This window comes from Crocuta crocuta, unplaced genomic scaffold (genome assembly GCF_008692635.1).
Source record: "Crocuta crocuta isolate KB4526 unplaced genomic scaffold, BGI_CrCroc_1.0 scaffold337, whole genome shotgun sequence".
Taxonomy (NCBI): Eukaryota; Metazoa; Chordata; class Mammalia; order Carnivora; family Hyaenidae; genus Crocuta; species Crocuta crocuta.
This window is the reverse complement of record NW_027528873.1, coordinates 4,746,892-4,774,245: the sequence shown is the minus strand read 5'-3', so window position 1 is coordinate 4,774,245 and position 27,354 is coordinate 4,746,892. Positions and strand designations below refer to the sequence as shown.

The window sequence follows — 27,354 nt, the reverse complement described above, 5'->3', positions numbered from 1 at the left end:
ACTGAGCCATCCAGGCAAAGCTTGTATGTTTTGGCACATAGTTAAGGTTTACTAGAGAGTTTCTTTACCCTTTCATTAGAACCTGAACCTGTTGATACAAGTCCCAATTCTGTGTTTCAAATATAGTAAAATGTGACCATTATTTTGTGGGCATGTCATCAGTTGTTTATTTTACTAAATTCAAAGTATGTTGAAATTAGTACCATTAGGATAAAAATGCATATGCTGCATAAGAATTTGGAATGAATAAGAAAAAAATTAAACAGTAGATAGTAATGTTCGTAACAAATTTGAAAATTACTGTTCTAAAGGACCACCAGTATAAAAGTAACAAATTACCTTCACAAGAGAAAAAAAACAGAACTCAGCTTGTAGTTTTCAAATTCACCACTTACGTAAGAATTTGGACAAACTGAACTGGCCAACATTTAGACATTGTGTTGTCAGAAATAGGTACTGCTCTGGGATGTGAGTGGATGCACTGTCCTTAGGGCTTATCTGCTCCTGTGGACTGTTTTTTAGACTTTATTTTAAATCACTACTTACTTTATAGGCTTTGAACAGTTTGATGTCTTTGATGAAGTTGATGGGACCAAAACATGTCAGTTCTGTGAGAGTGAAGATGATGACCACACTAAGAACTGGCCTGAGATTCAAGGATGATTTTCCTGATTTGTGTTGCAGGTAAATGATTGCCTGAATTCGTTAGAATATTTGCATTTTCGAGCAGCCTTAACTTGAATTCTTATCTCTTTGAAGGATTCAGACTGCAAATAATAAAAATGGAAAGGATATTTGTATTGAAAGGGAGTATATTTACTTCTTTAAAGAATACTAGTATGGAATCTTTTAACATACAGGGAAATAAAATGGTATAATGAACCCCTCCATACCTATTTCTCAACCTCAGCAGTTATCAACATTGCTAATCTTCCTTAATCTGACCTATTGTTAGTTGGAATGTTTTAAAGAAAACTCCAGTATCAAATCATTGTACTTATAAATACTTAAGATGTATCTAATGGGTAAGGCATTAAAAAAATACAACCATCATGAATTATTATACTTAGCAGAATTAATAGGAATTCCTTAATATCATCTAAAACTCAGTCCATATTCAGATTTCCCCAAATGTCTCAAAGATGGTTTTCCCAAAGGTGTTGATTTGTTTGAATCAGAATCCAAGTAACGTACATATGTCACGCATGTGGTTGTTTGCCCCTTAAATATCTTTTAAAAATAAATTCACTCCTTAAGACCCTTTCCCACACTTTTTTCAGGCCATTGAGATTTTGGCATGTGAGATTCCTAATATAATTTAACTTAGTATCATTTCTTTTTTTTTTTTAATTTTTTTTTTAAGGTTTTATTTATTTCTAGAAGAGAGAGAGAGAGAGAGACAGCGTGAGCAGGGGAGGGTCAGAGAGAGAGGGAGTCACAGACTCTGAAACAGGCTCCAGGTTCTGAGCTGGCAGTCAGCGCAGAGCCTGACACGGGGCTCGAACCCACGAACCGCGAGATCATGACCTAAGCGAAAGTCGGACGCTTAACCGACTAAGCCACCCAGGTGCCCCTATCATTTCAGTGTTACTACTTACAGACTACTGAATGCAGTTTAAGCTTTTTGAAGGTCTTTTTTTGCTTTGTTTGTTTATTTACTTACAATGATTTGGGGGTTTTTTTTTGGAGGTCCTTTTGTCCTTAATATTATACCTATGGGAGACGGAGAGTCTGAATAATATGTTTTAAAGTCATATGAAGCAGTTCTTTTCTGCATACATTTGCCATCCGTTTGATATTAAGTTAGATTCAGTTTCACTTTGTTTAAAATTTTTAGAAGTTGCTCTTTTCCGTCTTTAAATTCATGTAAAACATAAATACTGTCTGAAATTCAAATTTGTGAATCTAGCTTTAATTTCTGACCATGGTAAGTATCTATTTTTCTTAAATTTTTTATAATTCTCCGCTTTTTAAAAGTATAAACAAATGCATGCACACTCTTATTTTCCTATGAACACTGCCCCAAAAGGGAGCATGTTAAAAGTACTATTTTTAACCTTGCTTTTTTGACTTAACACATTAGAGAAATCACTGTTTGCATATATAGTACTGATCTTTATTCCATTTTTACAGCTGCCTTGTAATATTATTTGTATGTATCATTGTTTGCCTAGCTAATAACTCATTGATGGGGATTTACTAATAATAAAAATGATGTGACTTTTAACTTTTATTTATTTTTTCACATAGAGCTTGGGATTGCTTTGTTCGTTGCCTGGATCATGCTTATCTTGGTTCCCTTCTCAGTCATGTGATAGTAGCTTTGTTGCCTCTTATACACATCCAGCCTAAAGAAACTGCAGCTATATTTCACTACCTCATAATTGAAAACAGGTATTTGTTGTAATAGAAATTAATAGTAAAGATCACAACTTTTTATTACTGTATATTAGGATTACCACCGGTAATGTGAAACTGTTCACATTCTTTTTAATTGAGAGTCCATCAGACACAAAAAATTGACATGCTTTAAGCCAGTACAATTGTGACATTGATCCATTATAATATTTAAAACATTAATAGATCAGCAACTCAAAATTATTTTCATCAGCTTTGAAAGAAATGAGGCTAAATTTACCTTTCTTATGCTTAAAAGATAGTTGAACATAAAAAAGGTTAAGAGGAATGTTCACCTACTTTCTAGAACTTTCCTTAGTTGAAACTCTTATTACTTCATTGCATTAGTCTTTTAACCAGCCTCCCTTCCTTTAGGCTTTTATCACATTTCTTCATATTGTTCAAATTTAAAAGCATCTCTTTTAAAATCAATATTATTCTAGTATATGGGGACATACTGGGATTCTCCCAATTACTAATTGATGAACTTCAAATCACTTATCTTGATGTTCAAGGCTTTCCAAAATCTAGTCACATCTTGTTTCTTAAAACCTTTTCTCAAGATTTTCCAGAACAGACTATGCTGTAGCTTACCCAGACTGCTATTGAACATACGTTATTCCCTTCTATTTTTGTATTTCACAACCAGCTGCTTTTTAGCCTAGAATTTGTTTCTGTGCATTTGAAGTTTCTGTGTTTGCAGTTACTGTTATATTTTGTAGTTCCTTTGTTTCTAAAAAGTTAGGGTTTAAGTATTACTTACTTAAGTGCTTACCCACCCATACACATGCTACGGTTATTCCCATTAATCATTTCCAGTGACAGTCTAAGGAGGAAAAAAGTACAGAAGAAAAGATTAATGTAGAGATTTTTTTATTAAAATGATTTTGATATTTTGAATAAGAGAACAATGTAAGCATTTATGGAGATCATTTTTCAAATACTTTTTGGGTTATTATGTAAATAGTATATCTGTTCTTTTTATTATGCAACAATTCGTTCTTTACCTTTTCATTTAAAAAAAATCTCTCTTAAAAAATCTCTCCTTCAGTTAGTGCTAGTTAGAAAACCTTCTGCTCCCTGAGTAAAGAAATTCTTTCAGCTTCTTTTATTGTTATATCAGTAGTGTCTAGCACAAAGTGGCATATGATAGTTACTTAATACGTATTTGTGGCATGAGTGAATGAAGACTAGAATTTAGAAATTTATTATTGGGACTCAGGAAGATTAGAATATTATATTGGATACAAATTAAAAATTGTAGCCTCAATAAGATTTATAAGTTTTTCTCAAATTCTCTATGAGAATTTGTGTTTTAAGTTTGGGTTTGTCTATTGCTGCACTATGAACCACTCTAAAATCTAGTGTCTTAAAATGACAGCATTTTTATTTACTCATAATTTTGCAGTCTGGACTGGTTTCACCTGTTTAGTCTTGCCAGTGGTCACTGGTGTGGCTGCAGTCAGCCAGCAGGTAGACTTGACTGGGTTTCTCTCTCTTTCCATGTAGTCTTGAAGACTCTCTTTTTTCATGTAGCCTGTCCATGTTGGTGGCCAGAATTCTTATATGGTGACTAGGACTCTTATGAGCACCAAACCAGAAGTTGCAAAACCTTTTTAACACAAAGGCTGTAAGTTGGCACAGTGTTTCTTTTGCCATATTTTGTTTGTTAAACCAAGTCACACACCTAGCCCAAATTGAAGAGAAAATGACTATGTATCCATGTGTATATGAAAAAGTAAAGTTTATTTTAGGCCACCAATGTAACCTATTACAACAGGGTGATTTTCTTAGATTTGATTATTTGCCGCTATTAACCACTGGACTTGGTTAGGAAGAGTTTTGCACATCATTAATCCACTAGCACTTTGTAAAAAAAACATTTCATTACTTTATTTTTAAGTAATCTCTACACAGACACCCTTACTGGGGCTTAAACTCATGACCCCGAGATCAAGAGTCACATGCCCTACTGACTGAGGTAGTCAGGCACCCTCCACTAGCACTTTTAAGTATGACCTAAATTGGCTTTTGTTTCAACCTCTGCTTTATTTTTTGTTAGTACTTATACTCTTTGCATATGATTTTTTTATTTTCCAATTAACTATTAGGGATGCTGTGCAAGATTTTCTTCATGAAATATATTTTTTACCTGATCATCCAGAATTAAAAAAGATAAAAGCAGTTCTACAGGAATACAGAGAGGTATTTAATTTTTAATTTATGTCTTAGGGGATCATTGATACAGTATTGTTCCTAATTCCAATACATTGAATAGAGATTCTCTAGAATCACATCTAGGGATAATAGAGTCATATTCCAATAGCTATTTTTTAGATAATCCTATCAAAAGCTATGATTTTTTTTTTTAAGCAAGGAATTTCAGTATTTAGGTCAAAGATGTTATTGGATTACATAGGACAGAAAGCAAATAATACAGTATTTGTGCCCTTACTTCCCAAATTAATATGTCCCTACTTACGGCCTCCAAAGAAGAAGCTGCCATAGTTTCATGCCCTGAAAAGCTGTGGAAGGATTCTGGTTACGTTGTGCAATAAACTATGACATGAAATTGTCAAATCTTACTGATTCTTGAGTTTTAGAAGAGGAATGATCTGTAGTTCTGTCATCTTAATGTCCAATGAAGTCTCTGAAATTATGAAAATGTTAATGGTGATTCTAGAGAAATTTAGGGCAGAAAGTGGGATACCTGCTCTTGGGTCAGAATAGCAGATGTATTTACTACAGACCCCCAAGACTGGTTATGAGGTCTTTATTTCCTCTTTTACTGGATAACTCCTCTTAGTCATAAGAAAGTAAGTAATCAAAGTAAAGGGTGGATCATGCATATAATCTATAGATTTGGTTCAAGGCTATTATGTAGTCCTTTGTAAGTTAAGGGAAACTTGTATTTCTTATCAAGGATTTATTTTAGCTTTGTAGATTATTTGGTTGGAATAAAATTTTTCTCCAGTCTAAAGATTTTGGAATGAAATCCCTTTCCCCAAGAATTATTAAAAATAGCATATGCTTTATGAAGGATGAGATAGAAATTATTTTTTAAAGCTGCTTTTAATTGGGACATAGTTTACCACTTAAATGATAACTCTGTAGGGAATCCAGCCCTTCTGAAATGGTTTTTGAAGTTATTAACTAATAAGCTGTATATCCCTGTGCTCTTTATATAGGAGACCTCTGAGAGTACTGATCTTCAGACAACTCTTCAACTATCCATGAAAGCAATTCAACATGAAAATGTAGATGTTCGTATTCATGCTCTTACAAGCTTGAAGGAAACTTTGTATAAAAATCAGGTATACTAAGATAATTAAAAAGCTATAGAAAAGAAAGGTAGGAAGCTCGAAGAAAAGATGACAGATTGGCATATTTGCTTGAGATTCAATAGGTTCAATGAAAGAAATAATTTTTATTTTACCGAGATTATCAGATCTTAGAATCGCTAATCCATGAGATTTCCTTTGAGGTTGAATACCCAGGATTTGCAGTTTTTTGTTTTGAAGGGTTGTAATTTAACAGTTATGTTTTAAGTTACTGCATTTTCCTGAGTAAGTGTGTGTGTGTGCAACAGCAACAGTTCATGTGTCTTCTCATATAATTTCCTATAGATACTTGTCATATAAAAATCTCAATAATTTTGCCATTTTACGTTTTGACTGCATTAGCTCTTAGTTTTAGTGAAACTAAATTTTTAAGTTTACTTTTTTATGATGCCAGTGAACTTTATTCTTTTCTTGAGCAACATACCGTAGATTAGCTCTAACCTTGATGACAATGAGAACTGGTTTTTAAAATACTAGATCACTATAAGGCTCTAAAATAAGGCTATAAAAATTAACTGAGGTACTTATTTGTGCATATCAAGAGCTTATATAATAAGACATGAAAGCCTGACACTCTCCTGAGTTAGGGGATTTACAAAACCAGGTTATGTTTGTTTTCATGATAGAAGGAAGAATTTACTTAGGACAAATGATACACATGATCATAGGGTGCCTGGATGGTTCAATTGGTAGGGCATCCAACTTTGGCTCAGGTCATGATCCCATGGTTTGTGAGTTCAAGCCCCACGTTGGGCTCTGTGCTGACAGCTCAGAGCCTGGAGCCTGCTTCAGATTCTGTGTTTCCCTCCCTGCCCCTACCCCACGCATGCTCTGCTTCTCTTTCTTTCTTCCAAAAATAACATTTAAAATAAAAGTTAAAAAAATATATATGATGGTAACAAATACATGCTTCTGTGTTAGTGAACTTGTGTAACCAGTATGGGTAACAGCTAATGTGGAGATGGTCCTACTATAGGTGAAGAGCCTTGAATCTCCTCGAATATAGGTTTTAGACTCTCCCAATTGTGAATTTACATTGCCAGTGTTATTGCCTCATTCTCTGCCCTGCACTTACTGCATCGAAACTACTCTGTGCTTACCCCTTGCCCCAAGCCTCTGCCTGGGTTTCAGATAACTTAAAGGGCTTCTAGCTTTTTATTTTAATATAGGGATATATGAATAGCAAAGGATCTCTCCTCTTGGCCTAGACATTTCCTAATTTAGGTTATTTCTAAGCAGATGACATGGTCCTGGTCAAACATAAGGAAACTTTGTATTGATCATCACCTCTTAGATCTAAATGGCTAAATCTGAGAACTTAAGGAAATTGCTTATATTCTTAGGGAAAAGCCACAGCTGCCCAACTTTTACCACCTGTGTCACAAAAGAAAAATCACATCTGGTAATACCCTGATAAGTCTTCCTTCAATATAAAGCCCAGTGCTAATAGATTAGGTGGGCAGAGTAAGAAGGTAGGTGTACTTACAAGAGCCTTGAAGGTGACATGAAGTAGTCTGAATAAGACGTAATGTCCATAGATTGTTATTGGGTATTTGTAAGTACAAATTAATTTAGTTCAGAATCAATATATAGCTGGATAAATTTACTTTAGGTTAGTAAGAAGAAATCTAAAGATAATGGCTTGGAGGAATCAGGGAAGATAAGAAAATAAGGGAAGGAATCCAGAGACAGATGCCTTTGTAGCCATATCCCACTGGCGTAAAACACCTACAAAAAAAGAGAAGGAAATGGGTTTTATTTTTTTCCAACTAAGACAAGAAGGTAACATCAGTGTTGAAAGCAATTCAGATAAGTTCTAGAATAGCACTGACCAAAAGAATTTTCTATGCGGATGGAAATGTTCTGTATCTGCACTGTCCAGTTGTAGCTGCTAGCCACATGTGGCTCTCCTGGGCACTTAAAATGTATGATAAGGAACTGGATATTTAATTTTATTTCATTTTTCTTAATTTAAATTTAAATAGCCTCATGTGGATGGTGGCTATCATTTTGGACATTGCAGCTCTAGAAGACGGCTGAACCTGTAGCAATACCAGGGCAAGAAACTTGATGTAAGAAAACAGAGCTTGAAGTCAAAGAGTCTTTGTAGTAGATGTTGTGAGAGTCCATGAGAAAACAAATGCAAAAGATATTTTTTTTAAAAGTTTAGTTCTTAACCAGAGGGAGAGGAAAAGGTACTTCAAGAGTATGTTGAAAGGAAGTGTTTTAAATAAATAGCGCTAAAATTGTGGTATAACTGGCTAAACAATTGGGTATAATGTAGTGACAAAGGAAACTATAAAAGATGGTGTGACAATAAGATGGCTGCTGTAGCCTTATATACTTGACTGTTGTGATGGACTGACCCTGCAAAAGCTTTGTTCTACATTTATTTGTTTGTTTGTTTGTTTTAATGTTTAGTTTTGAGAGAGAGAGATAGCACAAGCCAGGGGAGGGGCAGAGAGAGGAGACATAGAATCCAAAGCAGGCCCTAGGCTCTTAGCCATCAGCACACAACCTGATGTAAGGCTTGAACCCATGAACCGTGATCATGACATGAGCTGAAGTCAGATGCTTAACCAACTGAGCCACCAGGCACTCTTGCAAAAGCCTTGTTCTAATGGGTAGCCCCCAGAGGGTCATTGACATTAAAAAAATAACAGTTTATGCTTCTTACTTGTAAGGAGGAATCTATTCTTGAGGGATATAAAGGATACCTAAGGTCTGTGGATAGCAGGAAATATTTTCTTCTATGTTGGAAAAATCAGGCTATAGATAAGAGATAAAGGGAAACACAGAATCTGAAGCAGGCTCCAGGCTCTAAGCTGTCAGCAAAGAGCCCAATGTGGGGCTTGAACCCACGAGCTGTGAGATCATGACCTGAGCTGAAGTTGGACACCTAAACAATTGAGCCACCCAGGTGCCCCCCCCCCCATAATGTTACTTAAGTGATCGACAATTGAAGACTATGGAAGAGATAAAATGTCTTTTTATTTTTCTTTTGAAATGATTACTCTAATTTTAATCATAATTTTAACATGGAGTTTGAGATGTTCATGTATACTTTACTTTTGCTAGGAAAAAAATAGTATAAACCGAGTAGTTCTAAAGTGATTACAAAAAAAATAAAAAATAAATAAATAAAGTAATTACACAGTTATATACAATTACACAATATAATACAGTGATGACACTGTATATAAATTTCCACTGGCTTGAAAATAGTTTCTGTTCACTTAACAGTTTTTCAGCATCCTCAGGAGATTGATGAAAAACGATTACTTGAACCAACATACATTTTTATCATGACCATAGAACCCTTTCCCCATTTTTTCTCCTCCTTTCTTAGTTTCTATTATACTTTTCAGTCTTCTTGTTTTAACTAATAGCTATCCCTTGTTGACTTGAGTATCTGTCCACTATCCTTAGAAAGTTATTCTGAGTCTTTTTCATCTTCTTCATTGCTTCCTTTCCTTCTAAACATATTTGTTATTATACGTATCATATAATATTTTAATTACTTATATACACACCTATTTTCTCAGACTGTGAACTCATTGGGATAAGTCTGTGTCTTATTTATTTTTGTATACTAATATAGTAATAGTAACTGTTTAATGGATTAAGGATTAAAAATTTCTAAAACACTTAATGATTCTCATCCTACAGAACATGTGAACTATATTATGTGAACCCATCAAAAACTAGCTGAAAATACTGCAGATAAAGCAATTTAATTTTGTCAGTGTTTATGTCAGGTATTCCTTAATACTTTTAAGCTTTCTGGTTAGGAAAATATACTAGTTTGTGAAAGTTATGTAAAAATTCTCTTTCTGCTTTTAGGAAAAACTGATAAAATATGCAACAGATAGTGAAACAGTGGAACCTGTTATCTCACAGTTGGTGACGGTACTTTTGAAAGGTTGCCAAGATGCAAACTCTCAAGCTCGGTTGCTCTGTGGGGAATGTTTAGGAGAACTGGGGGCAGTAGATCCAGGTCGACTAGATTTCTCAACAACTGAAAGCCAAGGAAAAGATTTTACATTTGTGGTAAGTAATGGTAATTTGGAATGACAAGAAGAGTTCTATGTCCTATTCAGGTTTTTATATTTAATTTACAAACAACTGTTCAAGTTATCCTTAGTGGCAATGTGATCTAAACTAGACAATTTAGGTAACTTCAAATTTATTCCCAAATACTATTGCAGAGATCTAGAGCCAAAAACTATAATAAAGTTGGGGCCTAGACTAGTGTGCTATGTTCTTTTAAAAAAGCTTCCCAACATAAGGGTACCTAGTTGGTTGAACTGCCTGTCGCTTGATTTCAGCTCGGGTCATGATCCCAGGGTCATGGGATCAAGCCCCACATTGGACTCCATGCTGAGTGTGGAGCCTACTTGGGATTCTCTCTCTCTCTCTCTCTCTCTCTCTCTCTCTCCCTCCTTCTCCCTCTCCCTCCTTCTCTCTCTCCCTCTGCCCCTCTACCTTACTTGTGTACATATTCTCTCTCAAAAAATAATAAATAAATAAAATAAAAAAGCTTTCCAACCTAATGATGATAGTTAAAATCTAATTAATTATTTAAATATTAGAGTTCCAACACTATTGCTAAGTGTTTTCATTGGAAACTAATTTCCCAGCGTGTCCTAATAGTGAATTAAAAAGTTGCCGTGATCAAATGAGTTTGGGAAATCCTCTAAGACAAAATCAAACAGAACATCTCCTGTATCACTTAGTGTGCGCACTATCAATCTCCAGAGGAAGGTATGTTAAAATTATTTCTTGGAGTGTCTCAAATGACCAGGCTTCTCCACAATGCAATTGAAGAAACGCTATATATACAATTTTCTGTTTTGTTTTGTTTTGTTTTATTATTTGAGAAAGAACACGAGCAATCTGGGAAAAGGGGCATTGAGAGAGAGAGCGCACACAGGCTGGAGAGAGCGACAGATGAAGAGAACCTTAAGCGCAGTCTTCACGCTTGTGTGGAGCCCACTGTGGGCCTCAGTCTCATAACCCTGGGATCATGACCTGAGCCAAAACCAAGAATCAGGCACTCAACCAAATGAACCACCCAGGTCCTCCTACAGTTTCCTTTTTAAGGATTAAAATGCAGTGTTTGATTTTGGGGTCATTAGTTCAAGCCCCACGTTGGGTGTAGCTATTACTTAAAATCTTTAACAGCAACAGCAAAACAAAAAGTGAAAATGGAAGCTTTACAAAAGTTGAATGATTCTAATGCCCTTTATAAATAGCCTAAAAAGCTTTAGGTTGGACTTCTTGGCTACAGATTATGTTTTAGCCTTGGGACCACTCTTAGTTTGAACCTTAATGTCCTTTCCTTTTCTAAGTTAAATTCACTTAGGTAACTAAGTTAAATTAGCCATGTAAGGCACTGTGCGTTTTTAAAAATTTGATATTCCTTATCTTTGATTTTTTTTTCTTGTTTTCTATTGAGACTGGAGTAGAAGATTCAAGCTTTGCCTATGGATTACTGATGGAACTTACAAGAGCTTACCTTGCATATGCAGATAACAGTCGAGCTCAAGATTCAGCTGCTTATGCCATTCAGGTAAGAATGTGTACAGTCAGTACTGGATTTACATTACTGAATTCTGATAATTTGTAAATGTATACTTCGGAAACTTATTTTTGTGAACTGTTATTTTCATTATCAAAGCTCAGAATTAGCATAATATAAGTTAATGATAAAATTTCACAGTATAGAAATTTACCCTCTTAACAGATTATTAGAAATACTTTGAAAATTTTTCTGTATATTTATTTAACAATTTTATATGTCTTCTCCACCAGACAGAGAGGTCATATTACTATGATCTGTAACTTGATTTTCTTTTGTGTTCAACAGTCTGTCATCGGTAATTTTCCATGTCAGTACATTGGTCTCCAATTCATTCTTTTCAAAGACTTAAAATTAAATATGTATGTACCATAATTTATTTAAGAAATTTTTTTAACACATTTAGGATGTGTTCAGTGTTTTGCTTTTATGAGAAATGCTTCAGAGAACATATATTTCTGAGTACTTCAGTGAATATATCATAATATAAACATCTAGAAATTAAAGTATGTCTCAGAACAAGCACAGAATTTACAATTGATAAATTTTATCAAAAAAGTTTCACCAGTTTATAATTCCTTGACAAAACCTGCCTTTTATCAAAATTTTACATCTTTGTCAATGTGACAGATAAAAAATAGTACCATTTTACTTTAGTAGTATTACAAGAGAAGTATATCATCCTTTATTTAATGCATTTTTGGTGAATTTTCTGTAGATGATCTTTGCCCATTTTTCTCTTGGTGTAGAGCTATTTTTTCATTGCTGTTTAAGACTTAATTTGTGTATAATAGAAGTTAACCCTTTGTCAGTCATACACGTCATCAATATTTTTCCAGTTTGGTGTTCTTTGCCCTTTTTCATGGTATTTTATTTCAATTCAGAATTTCTTTGTTTTGTTAGATATTCAGTTCTGGAATTCATTTTGAGTGGTCTGAGTTTCAGATGTAAATTTGGAGGTATTTATTACAGAGATGGTATCTAAAATTATGGTCCTGGATGTGTTCTTGGAGGGAGTACAGGTGAAAAGATTCCAGTAATTGAGCCCTGGGCATTGAGAGGTCAGTGAGAAGAGGGGGGAACAAGTAAGAAAACTGAGAAGGAGCTGTCAGTAAGGTGTTCCAGAAGACAAGAAAGTATCAATAAAGGAGAGTGGAAGAATGAGATAGTAGCTGGGAAGGAAGGAGGAGTGATGATGGGAAAAATAACAGTATGTTTATATGTTGTTTGGGAACAATTCAGCAGAGAGGAGAATATGATGATATAAGGAGAGAATTGATGAAATACTATTTTTAATAGGCAAAGAGTTGTGGCATATAGTATGCAAGAGGAAGGGGTAGCCTTAATTAAAAACAAAAGCAATTAATCTGTAGTAAGAGGAGAGAAACTGGGCACTGATGCTGGTAATGCCTGGCTGGATAGATATGTGGGTGGAAGTTGTGAAGATCTCTTTGGATTGCTTCTGTTTTTTTTTTCAATGAAATGTGAAACAAAGTCTGCAATTGTAAGTATATTGGTCTTTTTAAGAGTATAAACGCCCCCCCCCCAAAGGAATTGCTGATCTCCTTAATTAAAAGAGGGTATTTATTAATTAGAGTGACTTTGCCAAACAAGCTGGCCTTAAACAAAGTTTTAATAATATTTTAAAGTTAGGGGCACCTGGGTGGCTTAGTCGGTTAAGCGTCCGACTTTCTCTTAGGTCATGATCTCATGGTTCGTGGGTTCGAGCCCCGCGTCGGGCTCTGTGCTGACTGCCGGTTCAGAGCCTGGAGCCTGTTTCAGAGTCTGTGACTCCCTCTCTCTCTGACCCTCCCCTGCTCACGCTGTCTCTCTCTCTCTCTCTCCTAAAAGAATAAATAAAGCATTAAAAAAAATAATATTTTAAAGTTAAATGAAAATGGATTTTGGATATTTCTGTATTTGAATTTTTCATATACTTCCTTTTACTAAAGTATACTAATATAAGTATAAAGTACATATTTTGCTAGACAGTTCTTATACTTTATTGGGACTACATCTATTACATATAATCATTTTCAGTGGAATTATAAAGAGTAATAGGTGATAGAAGATATATCCTAACATATTTGTTTTGTTTTGAATATTGAAACTAGAGGCAAAGATTTTTTTTCTTCATTTATAAAATCTCATTTGCTTTATTTTCAGGAAAGTAAAATATAACCATTTAATTTCAGGGCTTGAATAGTAAAGTGGTCTTTCACATTTGCATCTTTTCATAATTTTTAAATAATCTCTACCCCCAGCTTGGGGCTTGAACTCTCAACCCTGAGATCAAGAGTTGCATGTTCTACTGATTGAGCAAGTGAGGCATCCCTTCTTTTCACAATTTTAAGCTAGGTATTTTAAACCTAGAATTTGAGATACCTTGAATTTTTAAAACTATTTTGGATTTGTAGTGGTTTTCATTAAAATTCAGAAAAGATCAAATTCTAAAAATTATACTTCTGCAAATATAGACATTTCTAATATTTTCTCTAAATAGCTCTTAAACTTATTTCATGTATATATTATATAGAGAAAACACAAACTGCCTTCATTTTCAAATACTACCACAGCTTTGTGACTTTAAGTTACCTAAATGGTNAACAATTTCACAACTTTTATAATTCTATATATTTTTAAATTATTTTTTAACTATTATGTGTAGAATGTTGATAATCAGAAAGGTTTATCTGCTTCACAAAGATTTATACATGTAAAATATGTATTTGTAGGAGTTACTTTCTATTTATGACTGCAGAGAGATGCAGACCAATGGCCCAGGTCACCAGTTGTGGAGGAGATTTCCTGAGCATGTTCGGGAAATCCTGGAACCTCATCTAAATACTAGGTCTGTAAACTCATTAAAACCATTTTTGTAAAATTGTTTTTAACTTTATAAAATTAATGTTGTTTTTGATTTAATTTTTTATCATTAAAAGTATTTTCATTATGTCTGATACATATTTTCCACTCTGAATATGCTTCTAATCTTATCAAAAAGTACGGTTTGCTCATTGGTTAAATTCTGTAATTTAATTATTTAAGATGAATTTATTGAAGCTAAAAGGATCAATTTTTTTATTTCAGTGAGTAATACTGATTTTCTATCTACTTTAAATATGAGTTTAAGCTCTTAATAGGCAAAATTAATAGAAATTTAAAAATTTAAAGCCAAAGTTCCAAAGTCATTAGTAAACCCGAGTTAGAGATTAGATTTTTACCCATACAACTTCTCCTCATGAAGATATTTTCTCCCTCTACTTTTTAAAAAAGTATATTATAATCTCTTTTTAAATTTTAATAATTTTGTTAAGACTGATTGAATCTACAAAATTATAAATTATTTTTAGTTAGAAACTATAATTGCTAGCTCACATGCTTATTAGATACATGCCCATAGATAAATTACTNAAAGTCAGACACCCAAGCACCAGGGTAGGAGAGGGGCAGTGGGAGAGAGAATCTTAAGTAGGCTCCACGCTCATCTCAGAGCCCATGTTGGGGGGCTTGATCCCATGCCCCTGGGATGCTCAACCGACTGAGCCACCCAGGCGCCCCATAGAAACCTTTTAAATTTAGAGCCTTTTATGTGTAGAAACAGATAGATGTAAGTGGTAAAGACAGTGGGGCAATGGAGTGGGTAGGGAATATTAATAAGAGAGTTCTTAAACTGAAGGACCATAAAGACCAAGCTGGTTAAGAAAAGAGGTATTGAAATGAAAGTATTATAAATCAGGAGAGTCTAACATGGTCAAGGGAAAGAAAATCTCAGTGATAGAGAGCCAATGTGTTAGCATAACTGGAAGAACTGGAAATTTAGAAGGAAACTAGGCCTATAGAGTAAGGTATCTAAGTAGTTCATTGTGAAGTGAAGATGTTTGTATTGACAAGGGAGTCCTGATAAAGAAGTAGAGGAGAAAGTCATTGAGAAGGTTTGAGTTTGATTAGATGGTCTAGCCAGACAGTGAAGTCACTCAGGATGCTAAGACTTGAGGAAGAAGAAAGAAAACACTGAGAGATGTACTAAAGCTATCAGTGAGTTTGATACTCAGTGAGTTTGGTGGATGCCCATAATGAGTAGTAGAGAATGGTATGTTTGGGTGGCTTGAACCTCAAAGGAACATCTTTATTACACAAGAATGGAATTGGAAGGATCTAAAAGGAGCATTGAGGAGTAAGTAGGAGGAGACACACTCAAATACTTTGAAGTACTTGCTGTATGCAAGAATGACCTCCCACCCCGTTAATAAGGATATAGGAAAAGTAATGTCTTTAACCATATTTCAGTAAAAGCAAGGCAGTAGTGGGGTAGTCAGTGAAGGAGTTGAAACAGTTTCTTACATGTTTTATACTAAAGTTCTAAACAGATGGATATATATTTATATACTTTTTAATAAACAAATTTTCAAAATTACAGATATAAGAGTTCTCAGAAGTCAACCGATTGGTCTGGAGTAAAGAAGCCAATTTACTTAAGTAAATTAGGTAATAACTTTGCAGAATGGTCAGCATCTTGGGCAGGTTATCTTATAACAAAGGTAAGAGAACTCTGATCAGAATTAGTTAACGGAACAGAAATTCTAAAGGAAACCAGAACATCTATCTGAATATATAGCACAAATAGTAGGCATTGAAATATTTGTACTGATAGTGATAGAAATTTTTGTAGAAAGCGTTCACTAATAGAAAATAACAGTTTCTCTACTGTTACTAGTTTCTGAGTAAAACGGTAATTATTTTATGAAGCAAATTACTATGATTTTTGCAAACTGTCTATTATGTCTGTTCATTTTACATTGTGAAACGATACTGTTTAAAAAATGTAAATGCTTTTTGAAAGCTTATTACGTAACAAAAAGATTTTTTTATATGATAAAAAAATATCTCTTTGTGGCTTCTCCTAAAAGAGAATACATTATCTGAACTTCCTCCAAAATAAAAATAAACATTTGTAAGAAATGAAACTTCATGAAAAAGTAGAGGTGTATTTCTGATGTTTTCCTAATATGAGATTTTTACATGCCTGACAGAGAGGTTTTGTGTGTTCCAAGAAATGCTTAAGGCATATTTTTTAAAAAATATTTTTATAATAATCTTTATCTGATAATTTCCAGAAAGTTTCTCATGTGTTTATGAACATACTGAAAATATATTATGTGAAATGTAGAATACCACTGAATTAATTACGTCCAGATCTGGAGTCTTTAATTTAGCTTTGTTGTTGTTGTTGTTGTTGTTGTTGTTGTTAAGTGAAGTGTTTATATTTGAGAAGGAAAAAATCTTTAAATTTTATAAGAGAATAATAAGGTTGGCAAATCTAAGGCTAGATCATACTAATAAAATTTAGCTGTAAACCCAAGTAATTTAGTTTTCTATTTCTTTCATTTTTTGTCCCCTGTAGTTAATCACTGTTCATTACTTATTAAAAATGTGAGTCTTAAACTTAATGTACTGGCCTAGAGTATACATTTTGGTTACTGATGTGTGTGTTCATGGAGTTAATATGCTGAATTTAATGTTAGCTAAGTAAAATGTACTGTGATTAGGGAGGTTAATCTGTAACAAAACATGATGCATCCAAAAATTAACTGTTCGGCGAGGAAGGCTGTTTATTTTGAGGTGGTTGACACTACCTGTAGGGGTCGCAGCAGTTCAGGCACTTTGAGTGACTTAGAGTTACCAAGGAGTGAAATCCTCCTTGCTTGAGTGTGAGTGCCTCTACATAAGAGAATACCCACTCTGCAATGATAAGTTATCTCATGTGTGGAGTTTTTTCACATTAATCAATAGAATAAAATGTATAAAATTACTTAGTCGCTAAACCATTTGGGTTTACAGGTTCGGCATGATCTTGCCAGTAAAGTCTTCACCTGCTGTAGCATTATGATGAAACATGATTTCAAAGTGACTATCTATCTTCTTCCACATATTCTAGTGTATGTCTTATTGGGTTGTAATCAAGAAGATCAGCAAGAGGTGAGAGATGCCATTTTATTTGGTTTCTGTTTGTCTAAACATTTGTCTGATGTAATTAATACTAGAAAAGCTTTAGGAAGCTTTTAATTACTGAATTAATTTACTTTAGGAAATGTACATCAGTGTATGGCTATGTATGTACATGTTTAATCCTTAAATCTTTTTAACCTTTTATTTATCAAAGAATTATACAATGCTTAGTGTAGAAAATTAGAAAGTATATATTGTAGGGATGCCTGGGTGGCTCAGTCTGTTAAGCATCCGACTTTGGCTCAGATCATGATCTCATGGTTCCTGAGTTTGAGCTCTGCAGTGGGCTCTCTGCTGTTAGTGCAGAGCCTGCTTCAGATACACTGTCTCTCTCTCACTCTCTGCCCCTCCCCTGCTCACACACTCACTCTCCCTCTCTCTTAAAAATAAATATTAAAAATGTATATATATATTAAAATGCCCTAGTGTACATAGAACTTTTTGAAAAAACAGTACATAAGAAATTACTGATAGTGTTTTTTCTAGTGAACAGTGCTGTGGATTAGGATAGGGGAAGGAGAATATTTTACTTTTTGTTTTTTTTTTTAATTTTTCTGAAATGTTTACTTATTTTTGAGAGAGACAGAGCATGAGCAAGGGAAGAGAGAGAGGGAAACACAGAATCTAAAGCAGCCTCCAGGCTCTGAGCTGTCAGTGCAGAGCCCCATGCGGAGCTTGAACTCATGAACCCCAAGATCGTGTCCTGAGCCGAAGTCAGATGCTTAACTGACTAGCATTCCTACTTTTTGTTTTATGATATTTTGTAAATAAAGTTTATTACAATTTTTTAGCCACATACATATAACATTATTTTGAAGATTAGTTTTAATGGCATAAATAGCATATTACTATGTTCTTAATGTAAAAATTGAATTATACAAATAAAATTGTACCCTTTGACTACCGTTCCTGATCCCATATTTTCATAAGTCCTCACTAATATTAATTGATGTGTATATTTTTAGACCTTTTGATTTGTTAATGCATTTGGTTCTGTTTTGGTTTTCTTTTATGATATCATTGTACATATTATTCCTTAACTTGCTTGTTTTTTTAATTTACCAATATATATTTATTGAGCCACCCTTTTTTAAATTAATGCTGTATAATATAGTACTTCCATTTTATAGTTGTACCATAGTTTAACTATTGCCATGATAATGGTAATGATTGTCCAATTTTTTGTTTGCATTATGGCTATTCTTACTTGTGAAAGAGTTTTGTGTATGTGGGTTGAGGGTGTATTCCAAAAACAGAATTGCTGGGTCATATGATATGTACATTTAAAATTTTATTAGAGACTTTAAAATTACCAATACTGACTTATAGTTGCCTAAGTTAGATAATAGCAAAATGATAGTACATAGACCCATTATTAACCATAAAACGAGTTTTTCTTAGGTTTATGCAGAAATTATGGCAGTTCTAAAGCATGATGATCAGCATACCATAAGTACCCAAGACAGTGCATCTGATCTGTGTCAACTCAGTACACAGACTGTATTCTCCATGCTTGACCATCTCACACAATGGGCAAGACACAAATTTCAGGCACTGAATGCAGAGAAATTTCCACAAAGCAAATCAAACAGAGATAAGGTAGACTCAATAGGTGAGTCATAAATTGTGTTTATTTTATTCACTTAATTATTAACCAATTAACTCCTTCCTGTATCAGTTCTATAATTTAAGCATTAGTTTTTTAAAGACCTGTGTTTTCTTGCACACCTTTTTTTCACCCTAAGGTAGCCTTTTCACTGAGAAAAAGCAGAGAATTTATAGTCAGAAAACCTCTTTAAATTCTACTCTCACTTCCTTAGGAAAGACACATGCCTAATTTCTAATAGTTTAGTACAGAATTAATATTATCTCACTTAGAAGACTGAGGATTAAATGAAATGATGAATGTGTAAATTGTACAGTATGAAATAAATGACATGTTAATATTGTTAGTACCTGGCTTCTTCCTGCTAACCCATTTTCTGTGTGTCTCCTCAGTATATTGAATGTATTTACTCCGTGTCCCCTCAGTGTACTGTGTGTGTGTGCACACATACATATATATATATACACACACACACATATACATACATATACATATATATGTAGTAAAGTGTTCTTTATCCTTTTTTCACTTGTGAAATACTCTTTGCAATTTTTTTCACATGTTTTAAATTTCAAGAGAGATTTTAATTTCATTCCATGGCCTATTTCTTTTTTTCATTTTCTATTCATTTCATTCATTTTCTTTTTCCTGTCCCTGGTAGTGTTTGGTATCCAGCATGCTCTCCAAGTATGCTTAATACACATTATTACATTGCACTTTGCTGTATCAAATATGTGCAGTCTTTCCCCTGTGATATTACAACTCCCACTAATGTGACTAAAAGGGGAATCTCATTAGAGTTAAAAATGACACCTGCCTCTAGGATAGAAACATTTGGTGAGAAGAATCGTATTCATTATACTTCTGTATACCTCAGCAATTTTAATGGAAATCTCCTGTCTTACCTCCTGTATTTTGAGGTTAATTGAAAAAATTGATTAATAGCCCTTAAAGAGACCTTCACTTACACAGTCCTCAGTTTGTGAGCCTCTCCCTCTTGTTCATATACCTGTGGAAACCACATACATTCCTGTTGTTAAACACAATAATTTATTATTTTTCTAAAAATTTCTGAACTTGCCAACAAATATCTAGAGGATTGATTTTCTTAGGACTATGGCTAATTATTAATATATTTTCCATTGATTTAATTATTACATGTTTGTTCCTGTTTCTGCACATGAAAATAGTTACTGTAAAACTAAGTCTAAACTCTATCACTATACCTACTAACATTGTAAGGGAAATACTAGCTTTTAAGAATAACATTTATAATGGTTCAAAAATAATATCTTTGGGGTCCCTGGGTGGCTCAGTCAGTTAAGTGTGCAACTCTTGATTTTGGCTCAGGTCATGATCTTGGGGTTGTGAGACTGAGCCCCCACATAGTGCTGGGTACTGGGCTTAGAGCCTGGTTAAGAGTTTCTCTTTCCCTCTCCCCCTCCCCTCTCTCTCTCAAAAACAAAAACAGAAGTACAATATTTTTAACATTTCTCATAATTTGAATGATCTACAAATTTTGATGTAATCAAGGGCTTATTTTAAGTATAATTTCATTTAAATTTACCATCTTGATTCTTTAAATTTTGAAGAAATTTATAACGTTTAAATAAGAATTCATAAACTAGACTGTCCTCATTTTGAAATTTCTAATTTATGTCTTTTCTTAGCCTCTTGAAAAAATTACCCTAAATTATTTGTGATTTTTACTTCAAAGGTACTTTTACTTTGAATTTTTATTAAAGTAGTTGCTATTGTATATATGGCAACATAGGAAAAAATAGCCTGTTAACAATTCTAAACTTTAAAAAGAAAGCTATTTCTATAATTCTGCTCTTTCCCTACTGTTATACTTTATCAGTGATTTTATAATTATCATTAATAAATAAATCATCTTTGTATCTTTTGTATCATCTATATCTTTTCAGTATTTAATACATCTTTTAGGTTTTGGGTTTTTTTTTTTTAAGTTTTATTTAAATACCAGTTACTTAACATACAATGTAATATTAGTTTTGGGTATACAATGTAGTGATTCATATATGTACTTCCATACATTGGTGCTCATCATGACAATTGCACTCCTTAATTTTCATCACCTCACTCCATCTCTCCTCTAGTAACCACCAGTTTCTTCTCTGTAGTTAGGAGTCTGTTTTGTGGTTTGGCTCTCTTTTTTTTGCCCCTTGCTAATCTTTTTGTTTCTCAAATTCCATACATGAATGAAATCATATGGTATAATACAGTTTTACATTTAATCTTCACAACAACATTGTAAGGAAGGAAGGACAATTGTAATATTTCCCTTATATATTTGGGGACATAGAAGCTCAAATAAGTTAAATAATTGTCCAAGGTAAAGTAAGTAATAATGGTGGGAGTTGGAGCAAGAATCCTTTGAGCAATCATCCTACAGGCATTTATATTCTAAGTATGATACTTTTAATACATTTCTATTAATTAGTAAATGAAATTGAATTTAAAATAAATAAATTAGAATTTAAATTGACACTTTTAAAATTTCATAAGTCTTTAATTACTCAATTGTCTTTTTATAATCTAGTATCTTCTGTGGATTATGAAGACTATCAGAGTGTAACTCGTTTCCTAGACCTCATTCCTCAGGATACTCTGGCAGTAGCTTCCTTTCGCTCCAAAGCATACACACGAGCCGTAATGCACTTTGAATCATTTATTACAGAAAAGAAACAAAATATTCAAGAGCATCTTGGATTTTTACAGGTTTGAAATTAATACAGGAAACTTAATGTTTTTTAATATTGCTGATCTTTTATGTTTATTTTGTTCATTTTATTGAACATTTTATTGAATGTTTTAGATGCTGTGCTAGGTACTAGATATTTATAAGCATTTTAGAAGCTTGCCGATTAGTAGGGAGAGATAAACATCAGTTTGGTGTAATGCCTGAAGTAAAGTGATATAGATATGCCCTGAGGAAAGGCACTTATGTGTGGGGTGGGACGAGGTAAGAGATGGGAGTATATGAGCAAGGAATTAGAACAGGCTTCTTGGAGACCATGTCTAATCTGGGTCTTAAAGAATGATACATAAAAGGAGGAGGCCTCTGTATTTCAAACAGAGGCATCCGTATGGAGTTGGGAAAGAACTCCCACGAAAGAACGTGGTGTATGCTAAAGAGTAAAGTGTCAGTTTGGGAATGGCGGAAGAAAGATAAAGATTTGGGCAGAGGAAAGATAAAACCTAGAGAATCTTTTAAGTTGTACCAGATTCTTAGGGGATTTGAACCAGGGAAGTGCTATGGAAGAATTGTATTTTGGCTAAATGACTATGGCAGTCATGGAGGGAGGGTTTGAAAGAGCCATAAGGCAAGGGAAGCAGGCCACTGTTACTCTACTGAGAAATGTGGGCCTGAATTGGGGGTGAGTGGGAAAGAGGATGTGCTGGTTGCAACAGGACAGGCATGACAGTGCTAGTGAAGTAATGGTTTAGGTGATAAAATTTTTATTGTGGTGGGAAGAAAAAAAAGGCAGGTGGGGCTAATACAGTGGGAGTATATAAGAGGCCAAAATGAGGGGCACCTAGGTGGCAGAGTATGTTGAGCATGCTACTCTTTATTTCGGCTCAGGTCATGAGCCCAAGGTAGCAGGATCAAGCCTCATGTCAGGCTCTGCACTGAACATGGAGCCTGCTTGGGATTCTCTCTCTCTCTCTGCATCTCTCCCCTGCTCATGTGCTCTCTGTCTCTCTCCCTATAAAAAAAAAAAAAAAAAGTCAAAATTGGTAGACTTTTTTCACATTGAAAAGCAAAAGGTAGTGAGAAACTGAAAAATTAGTAGCTTGTAGTCTTTTTTTAAAGTTATTTATTCACTTAAGTAATCTCCACACCCAATGTGGGGGTTGAACTCAAAACCCTAAGATCAAGAGTCACATGGTCCTCCAACTAAGCCAGCCAGGTGCCCCAGTAGTTTGTAGTATTTGGATGAATATTAGCCGCCTCCTGTCTATTTTTCTCCTTATCTAGCTTTGAGTCTATTTTCATTATGAGATTCATTCCATTACAAAGATGTTCAACTCCCTTGTCTTTTTCCCTCTGTGTGATACTCACTTTGTAAAATACCATCCCTGGATGAACTCAGTCATCTGCCTTGTCAGTGTCTGCACTTAAGCAAATGAACATTGCTAGAGAAAAATTACAGTGGGTTTTTAACTGCTTTTACTTTCAGTTTATAATCTGAGATTTCAGCGTACTGCTGAAATCTTTAGCACTGCCTTCAGTCTTTCTGTGTTTCTTTAATAGCCTACCTTCCTGCTCATCAAGATGATTATTTCTTACCTTATCATTTCTCTCTTGCCACCTCACTTACTCTTAGCTATTAATCTTGCCTCATTGTCATTAAGAAAATGAAGCCAGGGGCACCTGGGTGACTCAGTCAGTTAAGCTTCTGACTCTTGGTTTCAGCTCAGATCATGATATCACTGTTTCATGAGTTTGAGTCCCAAGTCAGACTCTGCTGGCGGCGCTGAGCCTGCTTGGGATTCTCTCTCTTTCCTTCTCTGTCTGCCCCTCCCTTGTTCATGCTGTCTCTGTCTCTCTCAAAGTAAATAAATAAACTTAAAGAAAAGAAAAGGTCTGCCAAATTTGAAAATACACTGACTTCTTCACCATATCCTTCTTTCTTCTCTTCCATTATTCCTAAGGAAGGATCCCTTTCTGTCAAAATCCAGTCTTTCTACTTGTGTTCTTGATTTCACTCCTTCAGACAGTCTGCTTTCTCTAGGATCAATAATTTATCTTCCTCAACCTAAGCATATAGACATACTCTCTGGTATCTTCCATCTTAATTTTTTTCCTCACGTGCCTGCAAGTGAGTGGGGAAGGGGAAGAGACAGAGAGAGAGAATCTTAAAGCAGCCTTCATGCCCAGCCCTAGACAGAGCTTGATCTTACAATCATGAGCCAAAATCAGGAGTCAGACAATTAACTGACTAAGCCACCCAGGTACCCCCCATCTTAATTTTAATAATTCCCTTGGTCTTACATTCTCCTTCAGATACTTCCCATCTGTCTTTTTCCCTACATAGCCAGTTTTAAAAGAACTGTTTATCTCCCTATATTCACTTTACTTTCCATTCATTTTTTGACCATTCCAACATGACTTCTTTATCTGTTCCACTAATACTACTCTTACTAAGAAAATCAGTGGCCTCCATGTTGCCAAATCCAGAAAATGCTTCCTAATTTCACAGAATCATTTGATCGCTCCTTTTTCATTAAGACTTTTGCTTTTATTTCATGGCTTCTGGGATATCACATTGCCCATCTTCCTTCCTTTAAACTACTCTGGTTTCTCTTCTCAGTTTCATTTGCTTGTTCTTTGTCTTTAAATACAGTCGTACTCTAGCCTCCTATATTGACCCTGTTCTCTTCTCTCTTTCTATTCATTTCCTAGAGCATGCCATCTTTTCCCCTTCCTTTAAATAACTTTGTGCTGAGTGCTTGCAAATTTTTATCTTCAACCTGAATATCTCCTTTGAACTCAGATTTGAGGCATCACACTATCAATATAATAAATTACTTGTTTAAAAATTTTATAAATTAATAAAAAACGAAACATTGTAAACTGTATTCAACAGAATTTATCATAAGTTGTATTTAAATAGAGTTCAGAACCTTAAAGTTCTTTGTAACTGTCATCAATAGCAATTACTAATGTAGATTCATGTTTAAGTGGAACAAGAGTGTTAAGATAATAGAATGTCTGGAGATAAGTTTATAATTTTACTGTGAAGTCTGCCTTGAAGGAAATACTGTTGCTTTGAGAAAAATTCTCATGTACTCACTTCACATAAACTGATGGTTTTATAATTTCAGTTCTAGTTGTATTTTTTTTTCTCATTTGATTGTTTTGTAATGGTTGAATAAAGAAATTGTACGCTGCTATGCATGAACCGGACGGAGTGGCTGGAGTAAGCGCAATTCGAAAGGCAGAACCATCCCTGAAAGAACAGATACTTGAACACGAAAGCATTGGCTTACTGAGGGATGCTACTGCTTGTTATGACAGGGCTATTCAGCTAGAACCAGACCAGGTAAGATAATAAATGAAAGGCAACATAATGAAAAGAGCCCTGAACTAGGAACTCTGGAAACCTTTGTTTCAATACTATCTCTACTAGTGCCTGGAAAATATTTAATCATCTCTGAGCTTTGAGCTTCCCAGTTGATGAAGTTAGAGATGTGCTCAAGGATCTCAAAAATCTTTTCCCATGCCAAATTTCTGTGACCTTAGAAATCCCCCAAATGAATGATGTTTGTTGAGGAGTGTATTTTTATTAATGTGTGCTCATTTACTCTAAAATTTATACAATTTTAGTTTGCAATTAAAAGTATCAATTTGATATACATCAACTTTTTAATAATAATAGTGATTCTCTATAGCCTAAGAAACATTTTTAGATTTTACATGCCCCTTAGGATCCTCTATGAATCTCTGAAATACTTAGAAATACTAAGCTATAATTAAAATGGGTGTGTATTAACAGATTTCATGTTTATTGGGACAGGAAGGGAATTTAGAATTCTTAATTTATAATCTTGGCTTAGATTCTCTAATCATACGGTATTGCTTTTTGTTGTATTTTACATGTTCATTTTCTCAGAAGCTCATACAGGATCCTTATTTTTTACAATGTTTTTTTCAATTTTAAAGAATATTGCATAGTCTCTATAACTTTTTAGTTACTAAAACCCTTAATCTATATTAATGTTATTGTGAGCTTTGAGTTTTAATTTTTGTGTGAGAAATAGTATGGCAAACAATCTTTAAACAAAATATTAAAGAGTGCTCATTACATTAAATTTGATTTGCACCAAAAGGTAAACCAAATCTGGAAAAAACAATAAATTCAGTCTGAGAGTCTTTTAGATTGTCTGTATACTCTTTTAATACTCACATATAGGAGGACATTGTTGGGCGCTTTGCCATTAGACCATCCAAATCAGTTGCTGAACTAAGAAGGATAGGTTCAGTGAGGTAGTTTTTGTTTTCCAAGATATATTTGAAGTGACTATTGATATTTTAAATATTTTTAAATTTCTAGATTATTCATTATCATGGTGTAGTGAAATCCATGTTAGGTCTTGGACAGCTGTCTACTGTAATCACTCAGGTGAATGGAGTGCATGCTAACAGGTAATGTTTTTTTATTTTTATTTTTTAAGTTTGAGAGAGAGAGTAGGGGTGAGGGGCAGAGAGGTAGAGAGATAATCCTAAGCAGGTTTCACACTGTCTGCCTGTAACCTGATGTGGAGCTTGAATCCACAAACTGTGAAATCATGACCTGAGCTGAAATCCAAAGTCGGATGCTTAACCAACTGAGTCACCCAGGCGCCCCATAGGTAATATTTTTTTTAAAGAATGATTTTCTTTTGGGATACCTTGGTAGCTCATCAGTTAAGCTTCCGACTTCAGCTCAGGCCATGATCTCATGGTTTGTGGGTTTGGACCCCGAGTTGGGCTCTCTGCTGTCAGTGCAGAGCCCACTTTGGATCCTCGGTCACCCTTTCTCTCTGCCCCTCTCTTGCATGCGTGGGCACTCTCATTCTCTCTCTCTCAAAAATAAATAAACTTAAAAAAAAAAAAAAAAAGAACAGGGGCACCTGAGTGGCTCAGTTGGTTAAGCATTGGACTTCAGCCTAGGTCATGATCTTCCCGTTCCCGAGTTCGAACCCTGCATTGGGCTTTATGCTGACAGCTCAGACCCTGGAGCCTGTTTCTGTGTCTCTCTCCCTCTCTCTGCCCCTCCTCGAATCGCACTCTGTGTCTGTCTCTCAAATAAAAATTAAACTTTTCTAATTCAGATACAATAACAAAAGAAAATCATTCTTTTTTTTTTTTTAATTTAGTAAAGAAATGAAATCTTGTTTTGTGTTTTCATGGTGTTGGAGTTAGGCAACAAAAACTTTTTTTCTCTACTTTGTCATAAGCTGATTTAGCACTTAACAGCTTACCCTCTCTTTTGTACCAAATGTCTTTATTTATTTGTTTTTAAATTTAAATCCAAGCTAATTAGTATATAGTGTAATAATGGTTTCAGGAGTAGAATTTAGTGATTCATCACTTACATATAATACCCGGTGCTCATCGTAACAAGTATCCTCCTTAATGCCCCTCGCCCATTTATCCCATCCCCCACCCAATACCTCTCAAGCAAACCTCAGTTTGTTCTCTGTATTTAAGAGTCTCTTATGGTTTGTCTTCCTCTGTTTTTATATTATTTTGCTTCCCTTCCCTTATGTTCTTTTGTTTTGTGTCTTAAATTCCACATATGAATGATATGATATTTGTCTTTCTCTAATTTTGTTTAGCATAATACACTCTAGTTCCATTTATGTTGTGGTAGATGGCAGGATTTCATTCTTTTTGACTTCCAAGTAAT

General features: G+C 34.3%; 1 protein-coding gene across 2 annotated transcripts in view; it reads left to right on the top strand.

Annotated features, from left to right (window-relative positions):
- Positions 1-27,354, top strand: part of ATR (ATR checkpoint kinase) — a 99,929-nt gene that overhangs the window by 34,628 nt on the left and 37,947 nt on the right. For both annotated transcript variants that reach the window (XM_077756727.1, XM_077756729.1), the window contains exons 18-30: positions 554-684; positions 2,251-2,394; positions 4,509-4,602; positions 5,586-5,711; positions 9,582-9,788; positions 11,197-11,310; positions 14,055-14,170; positions 15,740-15,860; positions 17,161-17,298; positions 18,730-18,940; positions 21,498-21,676; positions 24,841-25,005; positions 26,017-26,108. In XM_077756727.1, the coding sequence (XP_077612853.1) occupies positions 554-684; positions 2,251-2,394; positions 4,509-4,602; positions 5,586-5,711; positions 9,582-9,788; positions 11,197-11,310; positions 14,055-14,170; positions 15,740-15,860; positions 17,161-17,298; positions 18,730-18,940; positions 21,498-21,676; positions 24,841-25,005; positions 26,017-26,108 (1,838 nt within the window). The remainder of the gene's footprint in view (positions 1-553; positions 685-2,250; positions 2,395-4,508; positions 4,603-5,585; positions 5,712-9,581; positions 9,789-11,196; positions 11,311-14,054; positions 14,171-15,739; positions 15,861-17,160; positions 17,299-18,729; positions 18,941-21,497; positions 21,677-24,840; positions 25,006-26,016; positions 26,109-27,354) is intronic.